This window comes from Megalops cyprinoides, chromosome 3 (genome assembly GCF_013368585.1).
Source record: "Megalops cyprinoides isolate fMegCyp1 chromosome 3, fMegCyp1.pri, whole genome shotgun sequence".
Taxonomy (NCBI): Eukaryota; Metazoa; Chordata; class Actinopteri; order Elopiformes; family Megalopidae; genus Megalops; species Megalops cyprinoides.
This window is the reverse complement of record NC_050585.1, coordinates 41,276,707-41,304,093: the sequence shown is the minus strand read 5'-3', so window position 1 is coordinate 41,304,093 and position 27,387 is coordinate 41,276,707. Positions and strand designations below refer to the sequence as shown.

Below are 27,387 nucleotides of genomic sequence, written 5' to 3'. Positions count from 1 at the left end.
TAGATATTTACTTAGGCAATTCAGCTTAAGTAGTTTGCCCAAGGGTACAACTGCAACTGAACTGGTCTCATATAAGACAAACAACCAGCTCATGGTTACAAACCAATGTGGGAGTTCCACAGCAAAGCGATTACGATGTTCACATAAATCATGAGTCAGACAGTTCAAGCCACTCCCCATCCATCAAACGGAGAGATGGCTATTAGTGCTTAATGACCGATGCATCATCATGGTGTTTCATGGTCCACTGAAGAAAATTAAGCTGTTTTATGAAGTTCATACTGATCTCAGCCGTTGACATATTGCTGAATCATGGCTTACTGTAAGTTGCACAGACGCACTCACCTTGTTCAGATAGCTTTAGCTCTACTGCAAGTTTGCAGAGAGAGAATCACCTTATTTAAGTAGCTGTAGCTCTCTCACAAGTTTATACAGAGACACTCAGCTTGTCCAGGTAGCTGTAACACTAAGAGACTCACCTTGTCCAGGTAGCTGTAGCTCTCCTATAAATTTACACAGAGACACTCACCTTGTCCAGGTACCTGTAGCTCTACTGTAGGTTTGCATAGAGAGACTTGCTTTGTCCTGATAGCTGTAGCGCCATGAGACTCACCTTGTCCAGGTAGCTGTAGCTCTACTATAAGTTTGCACAGGCAGACTCACCTTGTCCAGGTTGCTGTAGCACTATGAGACTTACCTTGCCCGGGTGGCTGTAGCTATACTATAAATTTCCACAGGGAAACTCACCCTGCCCAGGTGGCCATAGCTCCACTATAGGTTTGCACAGAGAGACTTGCTTTGTCCTGATAGCTGTAGCACTACGAGACTCACCTTGTCCAGGTAGCTGTAGCTGTACTGTAGGTTTGCACAGGGATACTCACCTTGTCCTGGTAGTGGTAGCTGTACTGTAGGTTTGCACAGGGATACTCACCTTGTCCCGGTAGTGGTAGCTGTACTGTAGGTTTGCACAGGGATACTCACCTTGTCCCGGTAGTGGTAGCTGTACTGTAGGTTTGCACAGGGACACTCACCTTGTCCAGGTAGCTGTAGCTCCACACCTTGCCGTCCACGAAGGAGCGAGAGAGGACGCGGCCGAGGGAGTCGAGCTCGGTGCGCTCGCTCATGCTGCCCCTCTGCAGGCCGAGCAGCTGGCCCGAGGGCGAGTACGACACGTTGACCACGGCCAGGCTGCTGCTGGGCAGCCACATGGCGGGCCGGCCCTGCGCGTCGTACATGATGCGCAGCGTGAACTTGCGGTGGTCGTCGTAGATCTTCTCCGTGCGCGTGTTCCGGTCGAAGTCGATGGAGAGCAGGTTCCTGCCGTGGGCCTGTAGGGGAGAGTTTAACGGGTTTATCGATGTTTTAATGATGTTTTACCCCAAGGACTGACCAATCACTCCCATGCTTGGCTGAAGTTATAAAGCAACGCCCAACCCCAACAAGGTGACTAAAAACATCAGCAGAACTATAATATTACCTTTTGGTTAATTCATTGTTTTGGAGCAAAATAAGGCCACACTTTAAAAACAAGTGTAAATTCAGGTGTCCTTCATAACATCTCACACTTTCATTAGTGTATGGGGATACTGTTTTACGAAGTAATGACAAACAAATGATGCCTGACATTGAATGATGCACTCCATACTGTTTGTGCTATGACATGCTATGTCACTATGTCACTATACTTTATAGAGCAGTAATCCCATGCTCATATAGGTATTATGCATGTATAATGAAGGCCTCAGGAAGTTACACTTTGTACAGAGTGTGGAAGAAAATACAGTGAAACATATACATATTATATATACATATACATATTAATCCGGTAACCTGCAAGTACAAATTGATTCAGCTGACGATGGTTTTACTTTCCTGCAGTGAGTTGTACAAAGCATACTGGCAGCACTAGTGTAACCATATAAGAAGGGCGATCTAAAACAGCATGAGCCAGTCGGGAAAAAATAGACAAAACGGACGCGGGAAAAGACATCAGCCCTCCTCACCCGCAGCTTCCTGCCGAACACCGTGACCTTGCCCTTGGTCTGCTCCTTGCGCAGCCTCCACTCGATGGAGTTGAGGCCGTTGTCTGAGGGCAGCGTGATGTTGCGGCGTCCGATGGTGGGGCTGACAGAGCCAGCCAGGATGTGCGGCTCTGTGTGGAAGCTGATGCCCATCCCGTTGGCGTACATGACTCTCATCGTGCCGTTGTTGCAGAGCTGGTAGCTGTTCCGCACTTGGTCTGCAGAGGGCGACAGAGAGCCATGCATGGAACTCGCCGAAGAAACCGAGCAGGGATCTGTCTCTAATCTCTGTTTCACAGCTGCTGTTTGCGGCCGATTCGAGCCCGTCTTTCAGCTAAACGACTGATACTCTATCTGTTGTTGAATCTGTTGAACCCCATCCAGATGAAAACAAGCCGCCCCGCACAAACGGTGTGGAGATCAGGGGACGGGATAGGGGTGCTTCAGACTCAGCGAAAATGCAGAATAAGTGCGTTTTATTCCATTAGTGCCCGGTAACAAGATCATGTACTGCATCAAAGAAAGGCACGGCTGAACAGAATGATCCATATAACCGCATTTACAATAAACTTTTTCGGCCCATTTCAGCACTTCACCGGTGAGCAGAGTGCTCCCAAATGGTGCTTTAAAAAGGGGCTTTTAACTGCTCCATCTTTCTGCGGGCCGGAGAGGGGAGCCGAGCTCTTAAAATCAGATTTATACCCACAGAGGACATCGCAGAACCCCCAGCGCCGGATCAAAATGACTCTGCAGTCTGAAGTGTCCGCATAGCCCTCTCCCTGCAGTAGCCCCCGGGGCAGGGTTTTTCGAATGCATCTCCAAACAACCTCTTCTGAAGGCCGTGCTGTGTTCTGGGCACACGGAGCTTTGAATTCATATTTCTGTCACGCCAGCCCACAGGGTGAGGGTGACCCCCCGATAATACTCGCTTCCCTGCCTCCCCCTCTGCTAAACAGGCAGAAATAAGCTGCAGGGGTTAAGGGCCATCTCTCTGAGGGGAGCTGAGAGAGACAGATTAGGATTCATTCTATTGAGGGATATGACAGGAATGCTCAGAGAGAGACATAAAGGAGGAGAGAATGTGTGTTTGTGTCTTTATGTGTGTGTGGGTGCGTGTGTGTGTGTGTGTGAGAGAGAGAGAGAGAGACAGAGAGAGAATGTATGTGGGACATTATGTGTGTTTGTGTGAGAGTGTTCTGATGTGTGTGAGAAAGTGTCTGTGTCTTTATGTGTGTGTGAGATAAAGAAAGAAGGTGTGTGTGTGTATGTATGTGTGTGTGTGCACATGTCTGCGTGCGTGTCTTCACCTTGCACCACGGTGTAAGACGCCTCCACTGACGACAGGTTGGTGACGACGGTGACGTCATCGTCCCTGTTGGAGCTCTCGATGTCGATGTTGATGGATCGGTCAATCTCACGGTGCAGGCTGGTGACCACGCCCGTGGGGTAGCTGACATTAGTCAAGCGGCCCTCGCTGTCATACCTGCAGGGGGGTGGAGACAAGGAAAGACTTGCTCAGTGGGGGAGGGGGGGGGGGGGGGCGCATCCTCATGAGGGCAAAGACAGAAACAGGAGAGTGAGGCTTGATGAACCCTAAAATGAATGAAGCTGTCATGTGTCATCAATTACCCACGTCATCAATCATCAAATTTAACCCATCCTTGCACATTGAGGAAGGAGGCGCCACCGAAATCAGTGATTGATGGCGTATGATAGCTTCACCCATTGTGGGGTACATGAAGTCAAGTTCTCCCTACATCACTACATGTAAGCAGACTTGACCTTTACTAGCAGCCTTGAGAAGAAAACTCCTGAGATCTGGGAGTGTGAGACCTGGACCCTTTCTGGTGCACGCAACATTTATAACCCTTCAGGGCTGATCAGAGATCGGGGGAAATGCGAAACATAGAGCAGTAGATGAGGACACACACTAGAGGTAGATAGTGCTCTGTAACAACGATGTTAACCTCAGCGAGCACCACAGTTAAAGTCAGATCAGAGCTGCTCAGCAATCCAGAGCAAAATCTGGGTTTTGAAACTGTCTTGGAAACATCAATGCCCTCAGACCTGGGGAGGCAGCTTAATTGATTCAATCAAGATGACAATAAGTAGAATTAGGTGGCGAAGTATGTGTCTGGAAGAAATGTCTGCAGACTCTGTGGCCCCCAGGACCAGGGCTGAGGTGTGGGGAGTATGATGGTTCAGCTGATGACTGTAGCCTCCCTGCCTACCCATAAGCCTCTGCTGTTGCCCCGGGCTGCCCCTCGGCATCCAGGCAAGGAGGAAGACCAGAATCGCCAGGAACTTGACTCCTCATTCATCAATTATTAACACAGTTTCTCTCTACCTCCCTCACAAACATGCACACACTCCTGCTCTCTCTCTCTCCTGGTCTGACACATGTGCAATCCACTCTACTTCACCCAAATACACACATACCTTAAAACAAAAACTGTTACAAGCAAGCATGTTGTTTGTGCAAAAAATGAATCATTTTAGACAAATGAGGTAATTTGGTGATAATCAGGGTTGCATAGCATACACACACACATTACATTATTGTTATTTAGAAGACACTCTTATCCAGAGTGACTTACATAAGTTACAGTTTTCATAAGTTATCCATTTATACAGCTGGATATTTACTGAAGCAGCTCTAGATTAAGTACCTTACCTAAGGGTACAGCAGTAGTGTCTCAGTGGGCAATCAAAGCAGCAGCCTTTAAGGTCCGAGCCCTGCCCCTGATGACTATGCTACACATGCTACACCTCTTCACATACACACTGGAGATGGGCATACACGCATGTGCACATGCAAACACACAGACACACAGACACACACACACACACTTACTCGTAGAAGGTGGTCCACCCAGTCTCGTCCACCTTGGAGGCCAGCAGGCCGGTGTTGCCAGCATAGCTCAGCAGCGCCACCTCCTGGTTGAGCGCGGAGATGGCACGCAGGCCGCCGGCGGGGTCCAGCCCCAGCGTCACCACCTGGTTCTCGGGCAGCAGGACGAGGCGCAGCAGCCCCGCCCCGCTGCCGGGCCCCGCCCCCTCCCGCCGCACCACGCGCAACGTGTTGTTCCCGCTGTCGGTCACAGCGGCCAGCTCACCGTCAGCGCCGTAGGAGAAGTTGTAGAGAGGCTCGCCCGTCACCAGGCTGACGGTCTGCGCATGCAGTCCATCGGCGCCGAACACGTACAGCTCCTGGTCTCGAGGCGACGCCACCTCGTACCGCCCTGCTGCTGTCCGGGCCGGCCGGTTGGCGCTCACTGCCCGCACGCGGATGTTGTTGAGGTCGGCGATGAAGAGCGTGCCGTCGGGCGAGACGGCCAGCGAGGCGGGCGAGTTGAGGCTGGCGTCAGCGGCGTAGCCCTCATCGCCGGCGAAGCAGTTGCAGTTGACATCGTTCTTGCAGTCGCAGTCGGAGGCGGCGCCCGCCAGCAGTGAGATCTCGCCTGCCGTGCTCACCTGCCGCACGCGGTTGATCTTCTTCTCATCCGTCTCGGCGATGTAGAGCACGCCCGCGTGGGAGATGGCGATGGCCGTGGCGCTCTCCAGGGCCGAGTGGATGGCCAGCTTGCTCAGGGAGTAGTCGATGCCGGGCACCTGGCAGTGCATGGGCCGCCCAGCGATGATGCTCACCTGGTGGTTCTCGGTGATCCGAAGGATGACGTTGTTCTCTAGGACATAGAGCGAATTGTCCATGGGGTTCACTGCCAGGTCGGTGGGCCACTCCAGACGAACCTGAATGGGGAAACAGTGAAACCATGAGGATGGATCACTGCAGTGTGCCAGATAAAATCAGCCCAGCACTGAACACCAGCCAGAGCAGAGCTTCCCCATCATCTGTTGGAGCTTTGTCACGCTTTGTCACACTTTGTACGTGAGCTTTGATACTTAATTACTGCAGAGAGTTTCCTGGATGAAAAGGTGCCAGTTTTATGCTTTTCTCTGTTCACAATCTTTGCTGGTAGAACACATCCAACCTTATGTAAACAGTATTAGGACAAACAAGAACCGAGTATGTCTGAAGAACAGTTATAAAGAGTGTCAGGCCTGGCCCCTGCCTGTGACCTGATTAAGAAGGTTCTGGACCTTAATTAATCGGCAGACAATTACAGCAAAAACAATTAGAGCATTTCCTTGTGACAGAGAGAGAGACAGACAGACAGACAGACAGAGAGAGGGTGAGAGAGAGGGGTGAGGAGAGCTTCCTCTTCCCAGAATGCAGTGGGGGGGTCACCTGGCTGACATCCATGCTGGCGTCGCAGCTGAGCGGTCGCACGGCCGTCAGGTCGTTGGTCCTCAGCAAGGTAGAGATGATGCCGTTCTGGTCCACCTTGCGGATCATGGTGGCGTCCACAAAGTACATGAGACCGTTTTTATCTACGGCAATCCCTGGGAGACAGAGAGAGAGAGAGAGAGAGAGAGAGAGAGAGAGAGAGAGAGAGAGAGAAAGAGAGAGAGAGAGCAAGGGGAAGAGACAGACAGAGAGAGAAAGATTGAGAGACAGAGGGAGAGAGAGAAAGAGAGAAGGATAGAGACAAAGAGAGAGAGGGAGAGAGAGAAAGAGAGGGAGAGAGAAAAAAGGAGTGATGGAGGGAGAAAGGGAGAGAGAAAGAGAAAAAGAAACAGAGTTGAAACAGAGAGAAAAAGAAACAGCCGTGACAGCATGCTCCATCTCTAACAGGAAACTATTTCTTGCTCCAAACAAAAAAAATATACCTTGTCTATCATATTCACGAGTTTGTAGTTAACAATGCTGGTTTTCCAGTGGAAAAACATGTGGAAGTTTAAACCTTTCTGCCTCTCTGGCTGCCTGTCACGTAAAAGCCTCACGCATATCAAGACTCGGCCCGGCCTGAGGGCCGCTGGGCCTGATTTGGAAACTCATCAGTGTCTCAGAAGTGCCGGGGCCTCTGCCCGCCCGCGGCTCAGCTCAGAGCTCTCTTCTCCGTGCCCAATTTTCTCGAGTGACAAAATCGATGAGGCGCGGTGACACCGCTGACGGGTTTGGCGCGGGGGTGGTGGACGGTTTTTCCCGGCCACGGCTCTGGACCGGCGGACTGCCGCTCATTACTCCTGCCTCCCGCTGAGGCTCGGACAGTGTCACCCGAGGCCCCAGGCTCCGGCCGTGTGATCTCTTTAGGTGAGCTCCGGGGGACAGATTTGTAGAGTGACAGCCGGTGTCTGTCGTCTCCTGTCGGGGGCGTAAACGACACGCACCCTGTAAAGGATAGAAGTGTGTGGAGATACAGGTGCTGCGATAATAATGAGAGGAATGATTCCCTCTCTGCTCAAATGCAGAGGTATACTGGGATTCAGAGAGCAGCAGCAGCAAAGTCAAATGCTCTGTTTGAACAAACCCAGCCACCATACCAACTGTCGGCAAAGTTCTAGCTCCCTTTACTGTCCAACTCCTGACTCTTCTGCTTGTTAGAATGGTATTATTTGATGGAACCCTGCAGCTGGTTCATTCGTCCATTGGCTGCCAATAAATGACATGGCAGAACTGTGATTTGTTACATTTAGAGTTTGTTTTTACATTAGCCTTATTATGTGATTTAGCAAAAAAGAAACAAGTTGGAGACAGAGGGGAAACTGTATTTATCCTAAGTCATTTATCCTAATAATTTTATGGTTGTGCGTCCTCTCAAGAGCAAATCTTGCATACATATATGAAGATATATTAACTCTTAATATATATTAGTATTGAATTTTGCCCTGATAGATCTCTTTCTTCACAGGCCAGAATAGACCAATCTAATGTGCCTAATAGATTAATATTACCACTTTACTAACTCTAAAGCTGTTCCTCTTTCAAGTTTCAGGTCATATCTGTCAGAACATTCACTCTGTTGAGTGCTTTGTGGTGACTCCTCTGCTTAGAGCTCTGTATGAAATAAAATCTGATTGATCGATGAATTGATGAAAAGAACAAAGAGGGGGTTTTTAAAAGGACTGATTCCCCGCGGCCAGAGAGATGCAGGCTCCCTTTGACTATGACAGCCCTATTAAAGATCACTAAACTGTTTGAGCTATTTATGATTAATAGAAGAGTGTTGATCCTGATAAAGAAGGAATGCCCAGCTGGTTGGACATGCCTGGGGTGAGCTAGCCATTGTTGCTGTGCAAAAATGTCTAACTGCAAAAACTGCTTAAATTCATTCCTTTCACCAACTGCTGAAATGTGGTCATGCAGCACTTCTAATATTGTGACTCCATGTATGACTTTCGCTTGTGTTATACTCTACCTCACTTGTAAGTCTCTTTGGATGAAAGCGTCTGCCAAATGAATAAATGTAAATGTAAATGTCATCACGCTAAGTACGAAGCTTCACAGCGGTGGAAGTGGAAGAGCCTCCCTCTGCCTTACATTTCTATGACCGGAAATAGATAATGGAAAAAGAATGAGGCATTTCATTTGAACAACAGTTTTCAGTGTAGCTCTCCTGGGGTTGTGATGTCACAGAGGCCCTGCCCCCAGAGGCCCCGCCCCCCTCCCCTGAGCCTCACCCCTGGGACTCATCAGCATGGCCTCCACGGCTTTGCCGCCGTCCCCGCAGCGTGCCTCGTCGAAGGGCACGCACTGCTCGCCCGTGCCGGCCACCACCTCGGCGTTGTCGGCCAGGACACGGGCGCCCGCCAGCGAGCGGACCCGGTAGATCCGCCGGGAGTTGGTGTCGGAGAGGAAGAGCGCACCAGACACCGGGTCCACCGCCAGGTAGTACTTGTGGGTGGGGTTGTTGCTGCATGCGGAACAGTTAAGCAGAAAGGTAAGCAGCGCACAACACAGCTGATTATACCCACATCAGCCACAGAGCCATGACCGTAAAAGGAATGGAACATTGAGAAGAAAGGCTTTCACACTTATTGTTATGCTTTGAGGAAATTCTGAGTTATTTAAACCACACGTTAGGCACAAACATCACTTGAAAAAGTCTGAAAATGTTTGAAGAGTAAGTGCAGTACGTTTTTCTTCTCAGTTCTGTTGCCTAGCTGTTGACCTTGTCGTCCCGTAAAAGTGTGTGAGTGCATACACAGTGTATTCGCTTTGATGCAGTGAACTGAAGTAAAACACATTGAAAGCTACATCCATTATCACCTGTCAAATTGTGCTGGTATATGTGATTGAGGACACTGGCATGCACAAATATAGATGAAGAGGCATGAACATGCATGAACACACACACACACACACACACACACACACACACACACACACACACACACACACACACACATTGCTGAGCTGTTACAGCAGAAGTGAATGAACACTTTTATCACAAGGCTTGCTAAACTTGAAGTGATTGTGACCTGTGCACTCAGCACCATGAGGGCGACAGTCATGCAGCATGCAACTATGCAGCCATGCAGATGCAGCTCTATAGTGATGGCTGATGACGCTGTCACTGAAAATGGTGAGCCCAACTGGGTCTTTAAATGGAAAACCATGCACATCTTACCTGTGTCTAAAGTCTTTGTTTCTTGAATAGAAAAGGCAGGAAAAACAGAAGTTAGAACAGATAGACTGCATGGAAAGACAGACAGACGGACATAGGAAGACGGGCAAGGAGACGGACATAAATGTAATCCAGGTGCACGCTCAAGAAAACTCTGCCGTTAACCGACCATAGTATTGTGACTTTGGAGAGCAGAGTCTTTTGATTGGTTCATAAAAGTCAGAGCACCAAAGTACCACCCCAGTATGGGTGCTGCCATCACTCATTTACATTCAGTTGGTTAGCAGGGTGTCTTATCCAGAGCAATTTACAGATGACAATCCTTGCATCTTATCCATTTATACAAATTGATATTTACAGAAGCAAAGTACCTTGCCCAAGAGTCCAACGAACTGAAATGTGTTTCTATCAATGTAGCTTTTTTGATTTGTACTATGGAGAGAAAAGTCTTGGTTTGTAGAAGGGAACGACTAACCACATGTGAAAACAACACCCATTAGATTCACAAAACTTCAGTCTCCCATCTCCGTCCCACCAGCCCTTCCCCCCACCACCCCTCCACCCCGCCTACCTGAGCTCCAGGATGCTGGTGGTGTTGAGCGAGGGGTACACCCTGCGCACGAAGTTGAGGTCCCCCACGTACAGGCTGCCGTCGATGCCCACCGCCAGCGCCACGGGGGCCAGCAGCTTGTTCCCGTCCGCCAGGCCGTTGCAGCTCGGGCAGGAGATGCTGCGGCGACGCCCGTTTCCCATGATGCTCCTGATGATGGGTGGCAGCTCGGAGGTGAAGATGTTCTCCCCGCTGCCCTTGTGCAGAATCCCTGCGGAGGACGGAAGGGGGGTGGATTTTGTTCAGAATCTAAACTGAGAGCTCCTAACAATCCCCACAACACAGGGATGAATGGGAGAAAAGCCTCCAGCTAAACCCTTGAGCTCAAATCACACCGCTTCCAAATAACTCATTATCTGACACTTCTATGAATATAAACCACTGCCGCTTCTGTTGCTGGTGTTGTTGATTTTTTTTTCTAAACATAAAAAGCCCAGATTTTTTTTTTGAATCAGGTAGCAAAACAGGACAGCTGCATCCAAACACCTGAGGAGATTTTAAGGGTTTAAAACTCCCTGTTCTCGTTTACTTCCACTTCTGAAAGGGAGCAGGGGAGAGAGATGGAGAGAAGGTGGGGGGGCCTCTGAATAACAGCAGCTTGGGCCCAAGCACGGGGGCCCCATTATTGCTGTCGGTCTCAGAGGTGGACCGGGTCGTGCTCCCCCCAGGTTTACAGAGGTCTGTTTAATCCGGAGACGGCTGGGCCCTGGCTACAGGGACTCTCACACTTATTTGGCATTCTTGCTACACAGTGCTCTGCTCACGGCAGACTGACATTTCACTGCAAAAGGTGATTTGCAGTGGTGATGGAGAGGCTGAAGTCAATGCCCTGGGAAAATCACGGCAGGTGTGAGCTGGGGCACCTTGGCCTTTTCATGTCCACGGGCACGCTGGAGTCACGGGCCAAAAGTCTCCAGGGGGAAGAGTGATTTCTGAGGGGTTTGGGGGTGCAGTCTGGCTCTACCACCACTACCCAACCATCACCACCTTTCTCATAAGGATAAGACTTTCTCAAATCCTAAACCACTGTCAATCAGTTCACACTTTAAAGGCGAAGCTTTATTTGTATGTATGTATATATATATATATATATATATATATATATATATATATATATATATATATGTATGCATGTAATAGGTGGCTCTACAATATTAATGTGTGATGGCTGAGTACTTATGCAAGCAGCAACCTGTAACCTTAAAATAATTCATTTTGAATGTCAGTGTTTTTAAATAAAATATCACACAGAACAAAATTTCAATGTATCATTTGTAATTCAGTAAAATGTGGGTTGGTCAAGGGTCTGAATACTGTATTGACAAGGGTCTGCAAGGCACTGTATTTCTCTGTGCATTTCTCGGAGAGAGGGGAAATTAAAATCCACAGGCCTTCCAGAAGGCCTCTGCTGCACTCAGAGCTGGGGTGTCTGGGAGGGTGGGGTTTGGGTCGTACCGCTGCGGACGTTGAGGATGTGGTGCTTGTCCAGAGACCACCCTCCCAGGTTGGCGGGGTCCAGCTCGTACCCCTGCAGCAGGGCGGTCCTCTTCTCCCAAAGGATCAGGCCAGGGCAGGTCTCATACTCATATCCCACAGACACTGGAGAGTATATGCACACACACGCACGCACGCACACACACACACACACACACGCACGCACACACACACACACACACACACACACACACACGTCATCATCACCACCATCATCATCATCTCAGCGCTGCCCTCACTCCAGCAAACCGTTGGGCTGTGCTTCGTGAGGGGAGTCATTGTGTTACCATCCATCACCATCACTGTCACAGTTATAATTATGTATCAGTTAATTCACAGGGCCTGGGGCCACACCACTGTTCACACCACCCTGCTCAACACCTTCCAGGGTGAAATTAATTAAACACTTGATAATTGGCAGGGAGAAATGAAGGCATTTGTTAACTTTATTTAAAGGGTGTCTGGCGGAGGGTAGAGGCCCAGCCCTTCGGGGTCACTGCTTCAGAAATATGCATGCGTGAGTGTGTGAGTGTGTGAGTGTGTGTGTGTGTGTGTGCGTGCGTGTGTCGGGGGTGGGGATCTGTCACATTCCTGTGGGGCTTCAGGAGTGTGAATCCGTTCCTAAATGAGCTGATAAGAGGAAAGGGATGTTCACAAGCTCACTGCATGACTGATGGACTGCTCTCTTCAGAGGCCTGTAACCTAAAGTGACAATACTCCTACAGCTCCATGTTCTGGATCAGGGTTAGTACCTTTCCTGTTGATAATCCCACGTCATGTTCCCATCATATCCCATCCCATCATATGTCATGCATACTGTGAATTAGTGGCTGTGCGCTATATGGTAGTATATAAACTTGACCTCCCTTAATTTTCTAGACTGTCTAGTTTTAAGCTGCACAAGTTAACTTGTGGTAGTGCTTGATCTACCCCAAATCCCAGCAGCCTCCAACTCCAATCCCACCACTGACCGACAGCCTCCGACAGCCCGTAGACTTTCTGGTTGTAGGCGTCGGTCTTGTCCCAAATGAAGGTGTAGGCCAGGTTTGGGGAGGAGTGGAACCACTTCTGGAACAGGTGTCCCTCCACGGCTACCATGAGGTGCACCTTGATCAGGCTGAGGGGCACGAGGACCTGGGTCATGGTCACCTTCAGCAGCGAGCGGTAGCCCTGTGCACGAGAGCTGAGGTAGCACAGCTTCAGACTGGTGCCTGGGACATCAATCTGCTCATGGAGGACCTGCAGGGAGAGAGGGAGGGGGGACAGAGAGAGAGGGAGGGAGGGAGGGAGAGGGAGAGGGAATGAGAGGGTTGGATGAACAGAGAGAGAAGGGGAGATGGGGGGGGGAGAGAGGGAGAGATTTAAGGGAGAAAGAAGGAGAGAGAGGGAGAGGGAAATAAAGGGATGAGGGGTAGAGAGAGAAACATGGGAGAGAGAGAGAAAGGGACAGAGAGAGAAATAGGGAGAGAGGAAAGAAAGGGAGATGGAGATGGAGAGTGAGAGGGAGGGAAAAAGAAGAGAAGAGAGAGAGAATAGGAGAGAGGGAGAAAAAGGGAGGGATGGAAGGAGTGAGAGGGAGAGAGGGATTTGGGGAGAGGGAGGAAGAGAGTTACAGCGACAGGTAGAATGAGATGGGGGGGGGGGGGTAAGAGAGAAATGTTCACCTATGAATATCTGTGGTTGTCTTCAGATTCCCGAGTTAACACTGAGGTGTGAATCCTCACCTCTTCTTGTTCATGAGCGAGAGTGGTGTAGCAGTAAACACTGAGAGTCACTGTGGGCCTAGCTCAGCAGCTGCTCACTGATACAACCCGCAACCAACGCTCTATTTCCAAGACATAACACCACAATCCCCACTTATGTTCTCTAACAGTAATACCACATAATAATGAACACGGATCATTACATTACTGCCATGCCTATAACATAACAGCTTGTGGACCTGCACTGCATCTGCACTCCTGTACATGCATATTCTCCATTTCCTGTACACATGTACTGTATATTCTGTATATTTACAGAGTTTTGATTGCCTTCTACATGGGATCGGAGAATGTTTCCTTTTTTGTTCTTTTGTAATTGGTCTCACTTTATGTTTTTTTCTCCTTCTAGAAGTGCTATGGAACAATGCACAGGGCACTCTACCAAACAGAAGTTGATTGATTATTGATTGAAAGAGAGAAAGAGCGGTATACATAAATATATGTGTATGTATAAATATGTTTTAGCTGTATTACTGGTGAATTTTTAGTCACACTGGGCATTGTATGTGTATGGTTTGGCAATACTGCTGTAATTACCACACTATCGTGTACTGTACTATAGTACTACACTAAGCACAACAGAGTTACACAGGAAATACAAGAGGGGGTAGCTTTCTCATTATTAAAGGAGCCAAGGGCTAAGGACAGGACAGGAGATGAGAGAGAGGGAGAGCGGTGAAAGAGAGGAGCGAGAGGGACGAGAGGAGCTGAACCCCTCCTACCTGTGTCTCGGGGATGATGGGCCTCTCTCCGGGACGGGAGCTGAAGAAGGAGGAGAGGGGCGAGGCCACCACCACGGGGTCAGGGCGCACGAAGCCGCTGAGGTCGCAGCCCGGGATGGTGTTCTCCTCCGTCTTCAGCACCAGCGTGTCCATGGCGTAGAAGCTGTTCCAGGGCAGCCACACCGTGCGCTCCTGGCTCAGGAAGGGGGCCCGCTCAAACCGCAGGGTAAGGGACGCGCCCCCGTTCGCTATCAGGTCAAACCTGGGGTGGGGGGGGGGGGGGGGGGGGGTGGGAAAGAAGGGGAGAGAGAGAGAGAGAGAGAAAGGGTGGAGAGTGGGGGGGGGGGGGGGAGAAGGCGTAGAGAGGAGGAGAGAGGGGGAAGGGGGAGAGAGAGAGAGGGGAAGAGAGGGGGGAGAGAGAAGGGGAGAGGTAGAGAAGGGAGAAAGGGGGAGAGTGAGAGAGAGAGGGAGAAAGAGAGAGAAGGAGAAGGGGAGAGGTAGAGAAGGGAGAAAGGGGGAAAGTGAGAGAGAGAGGGAGAAAGAGAGAGAAGGAGAAGGAGGGGGAGAGAGAGAATGAGAGAGAGGGACATAGAGGGAGTGAGGGAGAGAGGGAGAGAATGGAACAGAGATAGATGGTGAGATGGAGACAGAGGGAGGGAGGGAAAGAGAGGGAAATGGAGATGAATAGGAGGGTGAATGTTATAGACATTACATACATGATTATATACAGTATATCACAGTGCAGTATATAATTTTGTCAATGTAATTGATATTTGATATTTGTTTTCTTTTAGCAACACAATTTAATTTGTGACGAGAATAAAGCTCCATTTGAACTTCATAGTACTGACTTGAATTGGGAGAGGTATTATTTGATAAATTGTGCGACATAGTCTGGACTGTCATCATTTGATAAAATCAATATCTCCTTCTTTCCATACACGCATGTGACTGATGGAAAAAAAGATGTCAGGAATGCTGGGAAAAAGACACACAGCCCCACCAGCTGCCACAATACACTGCCAGCTGCCATAGCCTGAGGGACCAGCTGTGAGCTCTCTGCCTGTGAGGAGAGTGTCAAAATGGCTGGGTTTGCCAGTACTGCTTATTTCCCTCATCGGTTAATTCAGAAGTTCCACAGCCTTTCTAATATTACCTGTGTGAAGGAGGGAAAGAGAAAGGAGAGTCCAATGAAAGTGAGAGAAGTAAAAGGGCTTCTGTTTTATTGGGGAAGTATGCATGTGTCTTTATAGGTGTGTCAGTTGTCCTTCCTTGTTAATTTGTTCCTGTTAATATTATTGTTAATGGTGTGATATGTGTTTTGGTGACAGAGATTTAATCTTTCTTATGCCAGCAAAGAAAGCTGAACTGAATGGAAGTGAACCGAATGAGACATAGAAATACAAATAACGATGCTCTTGTGAAAGCTGCAAAACGAAAAGCAAAGTTCACAGGCTATTTTAGAAGCAGTTCTCTTTATCTTTTCTTGCACGCTTCCGATTCACGTTCTTCTAAGCTTTACCCACACCCATTAGGGTGTGCCAGTATCTGAGGCGTTATCCCAGCATGCACTGCGAAGGTCAGCAATCGCGGACGATCACGGATGCATGGCTGCTTAAAACACGGCGCTGTTATAAAGCTTTCCGTGTCACAGGAAAACACCTGGAGGCTGTGTTTTAATTGCACATGGATGGGCTGTGTGTTTAATTGCTTGTGATCCTGTTTTTCTTTTTAACTAAGTTAACTGCCTTGAGGCTGAGGGCAGGGTAGGTACTCAGTAAAAAAAGTTTAATAACTTATTTTCTTGCTTTTATTATAAGAAGTGATATGAATCAATGAAAGCATTGCAGCATTTGTTAATATGTGTAAACATCTGCCATCCCCTGACATCATACTAGTATAAACTAGAATAAACATTCATACTACTACTATACTAGTAATACTACCAGTTATTATACATTGATCAGAATCAGAAAACTTTCCTTCATTTCTACTTCTGCTTATACTGCACCATCATCACATGACACTGATACTGAGTTCTGACTCCCTGCAATGTGCCAGTATCTCAGTGTGAACCATCAAAGCAGGCTTATGTGACTGTCTTGGACCAATCAACCCGTGCATATTTTTCATTGGATTATAATCACTTTGAAAGAATTCAGCTGGAACCCACAATGATCCCTTTAACCAATGATGCTCTCTGCCTCCATTCCCCAGCAGGCCTAAGGAGGTAGTTTTAGCCTCTTCTCTGTATCTGAATGCGCAATGCATTCTGGGGTTTGTATGAAACTTTATTTACCCCAGGGCTGCTTAATAAAAAACAAAGGCTCTTAGGTGTGAATTCCTACATTTAAAGCTCACACACTTATTTTAAACTGTCTGATTTATACTGGAAGGTAAAGTCACACAATGCTTTGGAGGTGGAGTCACTCACGTTCCGTCCTGCCGTGTCAGGGTGTAGCCGTAGTGGGGGTGCTTGACGAAGGACACGTTGACCCCCACCAGGGGGGTCCCGTCGGTGGTCAGAACCTGCCCTCGGATCAGAGATGCCAGGCTGTGAGAATAGAACAAAGAGAGCCTGTCAATCGATCGTTCTGACCATTCTCAGCCCCAATCAATCAGTGCCATTGTCAATCAGTCATTTTTAACATTAATCAATCAGTCTTACCATCCCAGCCTCAGCGAATCAGTGCCATCATCACTCAGTCATTATAATTACACTTGAAATGCTCGATGGTATTCACTTCAAACCACACCTAGTCTCACTGATATGCTACATTACATTAATGTCATTTAGCAGACACTCTTATCCAGAGTGACTTGCATAGGTTAAAATGGCTACAAGTTATCCAGCTGGATATTTACTGAGGCAATTTGGGTTGAGCACCTTGCCCAAGTACACAGCAGTAACGCCCACGCCAGCAGGGAATCAAACCAGCAACCTTTTGCTTACAAGCCCTACTCCTTACCACTATGCTACACATACATAAATCGCACTCTCAATGAGTAAGTTACAACCTCAGTTGATCAGTCTTCACTTCAAGTCCAACTGTTAATCAGTCATTCTGAACCTCAATAAATCAATCCGACTCTCAGTCAAACAGTTCGGCCCTCAGTTAGTCAGTCCCATCGCTAATCAATCATTCCATTCCATTACATTAAATTACATTATTGTCATTTAGCAGATGCTCTTATCCAGAGCGATTTACACAGGTTGCAATTTTTTTGCTTTCAATCCCACTCTCAATCAATCAGTTCCCCTCTAAATCAGTCAGTCCCAGTCAATACGGTTAAGGTGCTGAGGAGTTTACCAGCTTGATGCAGAGAAAATGCTCAACCTCAGTTACTAAGCAGTTGTTTAAAAGGATAACGTGTAAAAATGAGTGATGCCAGTTGGCATCTGCTAGGCTAATAGTTCACTATAGCTTTCACGTGTGACTCCATTATCTTTTCGTAGTGGCTAGGAATACTGGAGAGGACATGGCCGGGCACGTTACCTGGCATTAAAAGGGTTATCTGCCGGGATGATGTGCGTGCTGTCCTTGCCCGCCAGTATCTTCACCCTCTCGTAGAACGACCTCACTTTCTGAGCGGGTGATTGGCTCTGCTGGATGACTTGCAGGGGGTCACGTGACCCAATGCACAGCGGATTGGTCTGACAGGGGCTCTGGATGCAGCAGTCGGGGTCCATGCAGTCCGTGAGTCCGTCTGCAGGGGCCAGACACACAGACATCCACGGGTTCAGCAGGTCAAAGGTCACCCTTGTCTTGTGACATGGCAAGCAGAGGCCCCAGCGATTCAGACAAGTGAATCACGGAACTGGGGAGTTCATTTGTAATGCTAGCATCTTCATTTAGATATTTAGATTTATATGATCCACATATTTGGTTAAGCTTCACATGATAAATAAACAGATGTTGAGGATAAACCAATTTAATAACGTAATAAACCATCTAAGGTTCAAATTCACACTAATCGTAAGGCACTCTGTCCTTGTAATGACTGAGTAACACATTTAAGAAACTGATTTTGTTTTTGTTTTGTAACATTTTTTTTGTTTCAGTAACCACCAAATTTATAATATGTGAGAAACAGAACAAAAACAGGCTTACAGAGAGAAAGTAATGAGACAAGGACAATTCACACCTGTGCCTTCCTTTCTGACAGGAAACAGCAAACATCACTTCGTTTGCACCTTTGATTTTTTCTTAGATATCGCAAATAAAATTAAGGAGGATCAGAGCATTAGCTCGTTACAAACTGTATGAGTTTTGCGAGGTTTTCCCAGCAGTGCCTACAACAGAAGTACTCTCTCCAGCACTCAGAGACTGCAGCGGCTCTCCCTTTAATTACACACTTATAAAACTTACATCAAAGTCCAGAGGGACACCATCAAACCCCCGAGGGATGTTGTCTTTTTCATCTCTCTTTGTACACACTCACACACACCTACACAATCTCCAGACACACCCACACGCACGCATGCGCACACACACACACACACACACACACACACACACACAAACCTCAGCTCTCAGACTCACATAAACAGCATGGGTGTTAGGTACCACTTCCTTTCATTTTCCTTCTTGCTCATTTTTAACAACATGGGAAAAAAGTTATTTGAGAGAGAGAGACAGAGATGGAGAGAGAGGAGGACTTATTTGTGTAAGATTTTCCATTTTCTACATATTGCTAATCTGTTTTTTCTTTATTACTCATTGTTCAACTAATTCTAATGATATGAGACCCCTATGTATTCTCTTTACCCCCTCCCACCTAACTCTGCCTCATTCCTGTACCCCCCCCCCCCCACACACACACACACACACTCACATGTCCCCCCTCACCTCCTTCATTGTCCTTGTTATCGGCACAGGAGGTCTCCATAGCGACGTTGCAGCCTGCCCCTCTCCAGCCGATCTGGCATTCGCAGTGCCAGCTGTTCTGACCCAGGGTGCACTGGCCTTTCCCGTTACACAGGTTTGGGCATCCATCTGAGGGGGACCGCAGGATGGAGATAGAGAGCGGGGGAGGTGGAGGAGAGGGGGAGGAGAGAGGAGAGAGGAGAGGAGAATGGCTAAGTAAGACAAAGTTCCTCCTCGGCTGCTTAAACAAACCCCTTAGGAGAGACCTGGCATGGCAGCTGCTGTCATCCACTTCAGCACACAAACACACACATACATGCTCGCACATACACACACTTGTGCGCGCACACACTCACACACATTTAAAGTTTTTGTTCGACTCTACAGTGAAACATACACGTTACAGAAAAGGATGCAGATACAGGATATCTGGAAGTTGACATCCTGTGTTGCCTTCTGTTTGTGAGCAAATATATGACACATGAGTAAGGGCCTACTGGGATAGTTTGCTTATGGGCACAAACAGCACTGTGTATTCCATGTGGACAGACTTCCAATCATGATTGATACAGAGAGATGTTTTATGCTAAACAAACACACACACACACTCACACACACACACAGACACACACTCATACACAACAACCTTTCTTCACAGCAAAACACAATTGTACAATTGTCCCTCTGAACATACATTTAGCAACAAATGAGAGGTCTACGCAACAGGTCGTGAACAAAATTTGGTAACACTTCACATTAACTTGCACTAGTAGTTACACTGTAACTAATTTAGTAGCAAGAGTGTAACTGCTTGCCATTACACATGTACTATGTTGTAATTCCTATTTATAGCATCCAAAAAGCTAGTTATATTCAACAAATCATTATGTAACAAGAGTGTAATTACATACAAATAGACAGTAACTACATGGTAATTATCGTGTAACTACAATGACATTGTGCAAGTTGATGTAAACTAACCCAGAATTCTCAGAACTCCACTGACAGCCAAGACCACTTAATTAGAGAATATATACAAGTGCACAGATTTGCAGCAGCTGATTTGATTTAGAACGCCAGAGCAGAGTGTTCTCTCGTGAAAATGTGATTAGGAGGGGAGTTTAGACACGGCAGCACTGACAGAGACGTGGAGAGAAAGGAGGGGGGGGCTGCACAGGGAGAGGTATGTCTGTCTGATTACACTCTGCTGATCGCTGCTTTGAAGCCGCCATTGCCTCGGTGAGGGATGTGTTTACCGCGGGAGGAGGTGTGACGCCGCGAGTGTGGCGTTCAAGGCCACCGAAGCCAGCGTGCCGTTAACGACCAATTTACGCAGATTAATTATGCAAAACAGGTCGCTCCAGAGCGAGCCTTAAAGGAGAAAAGTTAGCAGTGAGAATTGTACCGAAGCCTTACCCACTTTAAAACAGTGCACAGCACCTCACCCGGGTTACTTAAGCAAACTGTCACAATAGATGTAATCGATGTCATCACAATATACCCCAGGTAGCGCAGTGGAATTCGGAATGCAATCAGGAATAAATATGGGAGGATATTCAGAGAACCTCAGAAGAATGAAAATGTTTTAACATCTCCCTTCGGGCCAGGGCAAAGGAGACAGAGATACAGATAAAGGCTACACGGGGTGACATTGGTTATCTAAATCCATAATATTTAAATGATACACATACAGTAATCATGAAACTACATTATTCTACATTGCTTATTGTCCATAATGCTTGTTTTTGTTAAATATAGTGCCCCCATACCATATATCATACCCCTGGTTAAATAAGACACCATACTGTGATTAAATGTCACTCTGATGTTTTCTGCAAGAGAACTCATTATCTGTGAATATAACTTTGCTCTGTGCAATACTGTTAAGATTAAAGTATACTTGTTTCTTAAATGTTCATAAGCATATAGAATGACATGTATTTTTATGTTATATCATAATTTTCGCTCTTGTTCAAATAGGGGTCTGCATATTTTCTAACGTACACCATTCCAGTAATAATGGGATAAAAATGATCTGCTCACCTTTTGTGGATACAAATTTAAAAGAGCTGAATGTCACACATTGAGCAAGAAGATGATCTGGTGAAGGAGAAGAGTGACTTTTTTAAATAAATGATCACAGACGTGTCACTCTACCTCCGAGCTCACAACGAGAAAACCCAGCGAGGCATCTCGCGGCAAAAAGTAATTACATATCTTTTCCACGGCCTACCCAACAACTAATACAATTCGTGTATGTAATATTAACAAAGGTGCAGGCCTTTGCTTAAAGGAGGAGCACAAAGTTCAATTACATAAGTACATAACGGCGACACCAAGTCACGGCCCTTTCACTTATTATTCAGTAATCTGATGGCCTTTTTTGCCTGCGTGTTATTATCTCAAAAGCAGCCTTAGATTTCCAATTGAAAAGGTTTCATTAACTTCTTTGTGGCACCGAGTTAATACATCCCTATACTTTGCTAAAAAAAAGGTATAACAAGCAATAACAAGTGTTTTTAAGAGGCCCTGACATTTCCATACAAATATGAGGTTAGAAGGTGCTTAACAGAGGCTCAGGTGAATGTAAAGGAGCATGGAATAAACCTCATTTATAAAACACACTCCCAGCTGTTACCCAGTTGTTAATCCCAGTCATACACATGCATATAAAACATTATACATATATCATTAGCATTAAGGACAAAGGCCCAAGGTGACAAAAGCCTTAAAAAAGGTTGCAATTTCGAGTTTCACCCATGGTGTCAGGTCAGTAACGGCTGCGCTGTGTTTCTCGAGCCCTCGGCTCTTTTCACAGTTGCTGCTACTGCACAGAAGGGCTCTTACGCTAATATAAACTGGATAAATAATCTCCATCTCTGCCATTTCTGCACGGACGCACACCGTGTGAACTCTGTTCAACTCGAAAATCGTGACTGTTTTCCTGCAGTGGCTCGAGGAGCACACTTTGAAGTGCAGCTGAATAACTTCATTCCTTACTTACCCATGTGTTAAACAGGGATACACATCAATATGCTAAATGTAATGAAATTCATTTTCTGTGCTGCAGACTTTCTGGCTGGATGCATATGTGGACTACGTATTGCATAGTGTGCTGAAATCATCTATGAGAGTTTATATATATAAACACACCAGTACTCCATGCTCAGTGAGAAGGTGAAAGGGTGTAGGATCTAACAAAAAATCAGCTGTGAAAGATCACTATGAACTCTCTGTCCTTTAATTCACTGTGATCTGGCTATGTCTGTGAGAGTCTCTGATCTCCAAGCCAAGGAGGAGTTTGACAACGACAGCAGTACTTTACTTCCCTGTGCCGAGCTCTGATTGGACCATGCTCCAGACCTCTGACCCCTTTACCAATACCTCCTGACAGGCTAAGTACTGTCTGATCACCTTTTTACTCAAACCTTCAGTTCTGATGGGAGATGGACACTGGGATCAAAGCATATTCCCCAGGATCAATCTTGAGATAACGAGTTGTTGTTAAAACCTCCCCACATGGTGCAATTACAAGGTCTGCCCATAAAGGTAGTCAAGGGGTGGGATTTAACGGCCAGCTGTGGTTTAAGGGGAAGGCATCTTCATTCGATAATCACTGCAATTAACCACCAGCATGAACGGAAGGAGTTAAGAATCTTGAGGGCCCATCAGTGGGAGCTGGTTAGGAGTCGGGTGGCTCCCGGCTGACAAAACCGTTATCTGTAATGAGCCTGGCGTCCGTTCTCCGGAGACTGAGGAATGTCACATTAACAGGTACGAGTTCACCTACTTTCCCATATATCGAGCTTTAAAAGACGGTTAGCAATGATTGCTTTTTAAATGGAGTTACCATTTTAAAGCGGTAAAATCCTTATGAAGCGTTTCAGACAGCAAAATCTATACGGCGCATTGATCAGTCCCGCCAGGTAAGACGGAGCGCACCTCTCTCCAACGCTGTTCGATTCTCTTCATGCTGGCTGGAATAAAGCAGGATTTCAGACACTATTAAATCAACTCTCTGAAGTAATGTTGTTTTGAGTCTGAAGTAATCTCTCTTAAAAAGGAGCTTGAAAACCCGCCTCGGTTTTTTCGCGGGGCTGACAGGCAGAACTCACGCCGCACCTTGGTCCGACCCAAACCGACAGAGTTACTGCCGGCAACATGGGCTGTCAAATTGGCTCATTAAATGCTGGCATTGTATCGGGGTGAAAGGCAGTTAAAATCAACAGGACCCTGCCTGCCTCCAAGAACTCATCCAGTCCTACACACCAGCCCGACCCCTGCGCTCAGCAGCAACTGGACGCCTCGCTCTTTTCACCTACATCGCTCCCCAGTGGTGGAACGAACTCCCTGTCTCGCTACGGACAGCTCCTTCACCCCATTCCTTCAGACGGGGCCTGAAGACGCACCTCTTCAGACTCTACCTGGACTGACCCAGCACACAATTGCTGCCCCCCCCCCCCCCCAATCAGTGCTGTCGTAAATTGCTGTGCTTTTTAAATTGTGCTTTTTAAATTGTTTCTTGTTGCCGCCTTTACCCTGACGCTCATTGCGCCGCTTGAAGTTGTTGAAGTTTGCCATTTGAAGGTGTATCGTATTAGTTGCCCTATAGGCTGTAATTGTACAAATCTGATAGTACTGTGTCCTCAAACAGACCTTACTCTCAGCTGAGAACTGTCTCACTGTGGAACTGTACACATCCTGTCCCCGTACTGTCGCTATACTTGCTGTATGCACTTTTGTAAGTCGCTTTGGATAAAAGCGTCTGCTAAATAAATAAATGTAAATGTAAAATGTTTGGTCCGTTCCTTTACCAGACAGACAGAGACAGTAGTGGAGCGGAGTGGAGTGGAGTTCTCTCTCAAGTTAGATTGATGACAGCATAAATAAACTCCACTTTAAGCAGCACAGCTAACGTGGAGCTCTAATTAAAAGACCATTCCCCTGTAAGGCAGACTATCACCCCATTCCACAAGCAGCTATGGGAGACCATTCCTATCAAATTACCAGTGAATTGTGTCCTCGGTCACAGTTCCCCTGGTTACAGGGCACCTGGAGCATAGGTAACTGCATCAGAGGTAACAGTGTGGAATAGAGTTTAAGGAGCTTGAGGGCAGCATGTTCATTTCTCAGGTGGGGTGCTGCTGTGACAGCACTGATTGGTCAGTTCTTCTGATAGGGAATGAGGATGTAACCATGGGTTTGGAGTGACTACTTGCGTGGGCCCAATCCAGAACCAGCCCGTAGCCCCAGAGAGCTGCACTTTCTCCCTTCACACACTCTCGCGCACACAAACACACACAAACACACACACACACACACACACACACACACACACACACACACACACACACACACACACACACACACACACACACACACAGTAGCATGGACAGCAAATGAATTGAGTATGCACATAAAGCAAGAGGACACAAGACTCACAAGACAGAGGACATGTGAGTTAGAGACATAAACACAGACACAGTTAGAGTCACACATTGGGTGAGGGGGGGTGTGCTTCTGAACTGAGACATGAGCACACTGCTGACGCCCCTCTATCCCTTAGAGTGTGCAGACAGAGACCCTACACACAGAGGAAAAGAGGAGGAAGGGGAGAGCTCACCATAGCAACCCTGGGATAGCAGGACAATCACAATCATCAAACACAATAAGGTAAAACACAGCAACTACCTACTTTGCACACCTGGATACACTACTGAGCCTGCTGATGAGCTACTGTAGCCAGGGAAGCGCTCTACGGTGGGCCAGAGAGGTGAAAGCACAAAGCAAGACAGAGTGCGAGGAGGTACGATACCTGTGGCAATCTTATCCCAATAGTCTGCATTAAAGCAAAACACGCAGATTTTGAGAAAAAAAACACATTTTCATGAAAAGAGCATAGCGCAGGGCATGGGTGAACAGCAGGTGAGGAGAGGTGTGTTTAGGTGGGTAGGGGAGGGACAGGGGTGAGGGGGTCACACTGTGTTAACCCTTCAGGCTCAGTTTGGCACATGGGGACCGGAAGACCACGGGCACACACACAGTACTGAACACTGAAGACAATGGCCTGGTTTGGAGGGGAAAGAGAGATAGGCGATCTCCCATTGAGCTCCAACAGGGGGGTGTGGGAGAGAGGAGAGAGCCAAACATCCATTAAGCTCTGACAGGAGTGTCTGGGACAGAAGAGAGAGCTAAGCATCCATTGCACCCTAATAGGTTGCTATGGACACACAGCATCAGCACCAGGGAGAGGGGTCTGCCTGTGTACAGGGCGAAGGATGGTGTGTTTGGGCAAGAAGCAGGATGAGGTGGGGTGAGTGGGGGTCGACTCCAGGACGGGGGTTGGGGGGGAGGTTCCTGGTGCAACTTTTGGCAACTTTCTCGAAAAGGATTTACGCAAAGCAGTGCTCTTCCCTCCTCTCTTTAACAACTGGCTCCACTGGCCTTGTCCCAGTTAAGAATGCCAGGGATTTTTGCGGTTAGCCTTAGATGGGACCGCAGTGAAAGGAGAGAGAGAGGGAAGGGCGACCTGACTGTGAGAGCAACTGGGCATCAAACGAGGGAAGCTGAGAGCCAGTGCAGGTGAGTTAGGATTAAGGTAAGGCTTCATTGGTCCGGTGTCTTTAAAGGGGTTTTGACCTTTAGCCTTAGACGGTACTGCTATGAGCACAGAGAGGAGAGGATGACCTGACCACAAGCTCGACAGGTGAAGGTAAGAGACAGTGCAGGTGAGAGCTGTGGGCCCACCCCCCCGGCCCCTCCCTCCCCCCTGGCCCCTCCCCCTGTGGGCGGGGTCGGGGCGGCGGCGTACCGATGGTGCAGTGCTCTCCGTTCCAGCCCTGCTGGCACTCGCACTTGCCGTCCCTGCAGGTGCCGTGCTTGACGCACTGCGGGCTGCAGATGCGCTGGTCGCACGCCGCGCCCGTCCAGCTGTCCTCGCAGCGGCAGGCCCCGCCCACGCACACGCCGTGCGTGCCGCAGTCCACCGAGCACACCTCTGCGGAGACACGTGCACACAGACACACACACGCGCGCACACACACACACACACAAACAGAGACAGGGGTCAGGTGTCAGGTGGAGGGCCACTACAGCTTCCTCTGTCCCTGTGTGTCCCTGTGTCTCCAATATCTGCACAGAGAGAGATCCACTAATGAATGAAAGCCCTTCCCGCAGAGCAGGGGAATCCAGCAGCCTGAAAAGCTACATCTGCAGTGTCTCTCTCTCCCTCTTTCTCTCTCCATATCTCTCTCTCTCCATCTTTTCCTCTACCGTTCTCCCTCTCCGCATCTCTCTCTCCATTTCTTCTTCTCCCCTTTTCCCCTCTCCATATTTCTCTCTCCATCTCTCTCTCTCTACATCTTGCTGTCTCTTTTTCCATCTCTCCCTCCCTCACCCTATCACTCCATCTCTCCCTCTGTCTTTCTCCTACTGTGTTGCTCTCTCTCTCCGTCTCTCTCTCTTTCCCTCTTCCTCCTACGTCTCTTCGTCTCTCTCTACAGGTGAACCCTGCATATGTCCTGTATATTGAGAGCTAGAGGTACACTGGGTGTGGACAGCAGTGCAACGGCTAAGGAGCTGGGTGTGGAACTCAATGGCTGCAACTTCAGTTTACGGCTGTTTTACCCTTGTGAAGAAATATCGGAACAAAATCAGCTAAACAACAACTGTATAGTAATGGATGACAGGTACATATTTAAGCAATGCATGCATGCTGGTAGCAGGGTGTCTGCTTGGTAAATAAGCGATTATAAGAATACCTTGTGTCGCCTGCTGTTGTTGCAGTGCTTGTTAGCTTGTTGCTTTTTTAATAACCTCCTTAAAGCCTTTCAGTTTCAAAGAATCAGACACCTACACTGAATGAATCATATTTCATTTTTCTGTATGTGTGTGAATATGTGTGTGCGTGTGTTTTTGAAATGAAGGAGAGACAGGAAAAGGGTAGAGGTAGAGGAAGAGGTGATCTGATGAAGAGGAAGGGGGAGACAGGGCCGGGTGGGGTGAGCGAGGGAGGGAGAAAGGGGAAGGGAGGAGGAGGAGGAGGAAGAGGGGGAGCAGCACTGACCCGTGGAGCAGTCGGGGCCTATCCAGTTAGGGTCGCAGCTGCACGCCCCCGTGTCGGGGACGAAGACGCCGTGGCCGTGGCACTGGTCGGGGCACTGGGCCCGCGGGAGATCGCAAAGAGGCCCCGCCCACCCCGGCTTACAATGACACTCCCCTTTCACGCAGATGCCGTTGCCGGAGCAGTTGGGGTCCAGGCAGTCAACTGCAACACAGGGCAAACAGAAACACAGGGCTCTTAACCAGAAGGTTGCAGGTTTGATTCCCCACCAGGGCACTGCCACTGTACCCTTGGGCAAGGTAATTAAACCGCAACTGCCTCAGTTAATATATAGTTGTATAAATGGATACAATTGTAACATTACATTACACAACACTC

General features: G+C 47.9%; 1 protein-coding gene across 3 annotated transcripts in view; it reads right to left on the bottom strand.

The window, feature by feature from the left end:
- Positions 1-27,387, bottom strand: part of LOC118775144 (teneurin-2-like) — a 220,770-nt gene that overhangs the window by 4,673 nt on the left and 188,710 nt on the right. For all 3 annotated transcript variants that reach the window (XM_036524890.1, XM_036524891.1, XM_036524892.1), the window contains 16 exons: positions 27,013-27,213; positions 25,759-25,944; positions 18,930-19,076; positions 17,577-17,787; positions 16,514-16,633; positions 14,080-14,341; positions 12,566-12,833; positions 11,556-11,699; positions 10,062-10,311; positions 9,494-9,514; positions 8,544-8,776; positions 6,271-6,425; positions 4,876-5,771; positions 3,329-3,504; positions 2,004-2,239; positions 1,032-1,328 (listed from right to left, as the gene is read on the bottom strand). In XM_036524890.1, the coding sequence (XP_036380783.1) occupies positions 1,032-1,328; positions 2,004-2,239; positions 3,329-3,504; positions 4,876-5,771; positions 6,271-6,425; positions 8,544-8,776; positions 9,494-9,514; positions 10,062-10,311; positions 11,556-11,699; positions 12,566-12,833; positions 14,080-14,341; positions 16,514-16,633; positions 17,577-17,787; positions 18,930-19,076; positions 25,759-25,944; positions 27,013-27,213 (3,803 nt within the window). The remainder of the gene's footprint in view (positions 1-1,031; positions 1,329-2,003; positions 2,240-3,328; positions 3,505-4,875; positions 5,772-6,270; positions 6,426-8,543; positions 8,777-9,493; positions 9,515-10,061; positions 10,312-11,555; positions 11,700-12,565; positions 12,834-14,079; positions 14,342-16,513; positions 16,634-17,576; positions 17,788-18,929; positions 19,077-25,758; positions 25,945-27,012; positions 27,214-27,387) is intronic.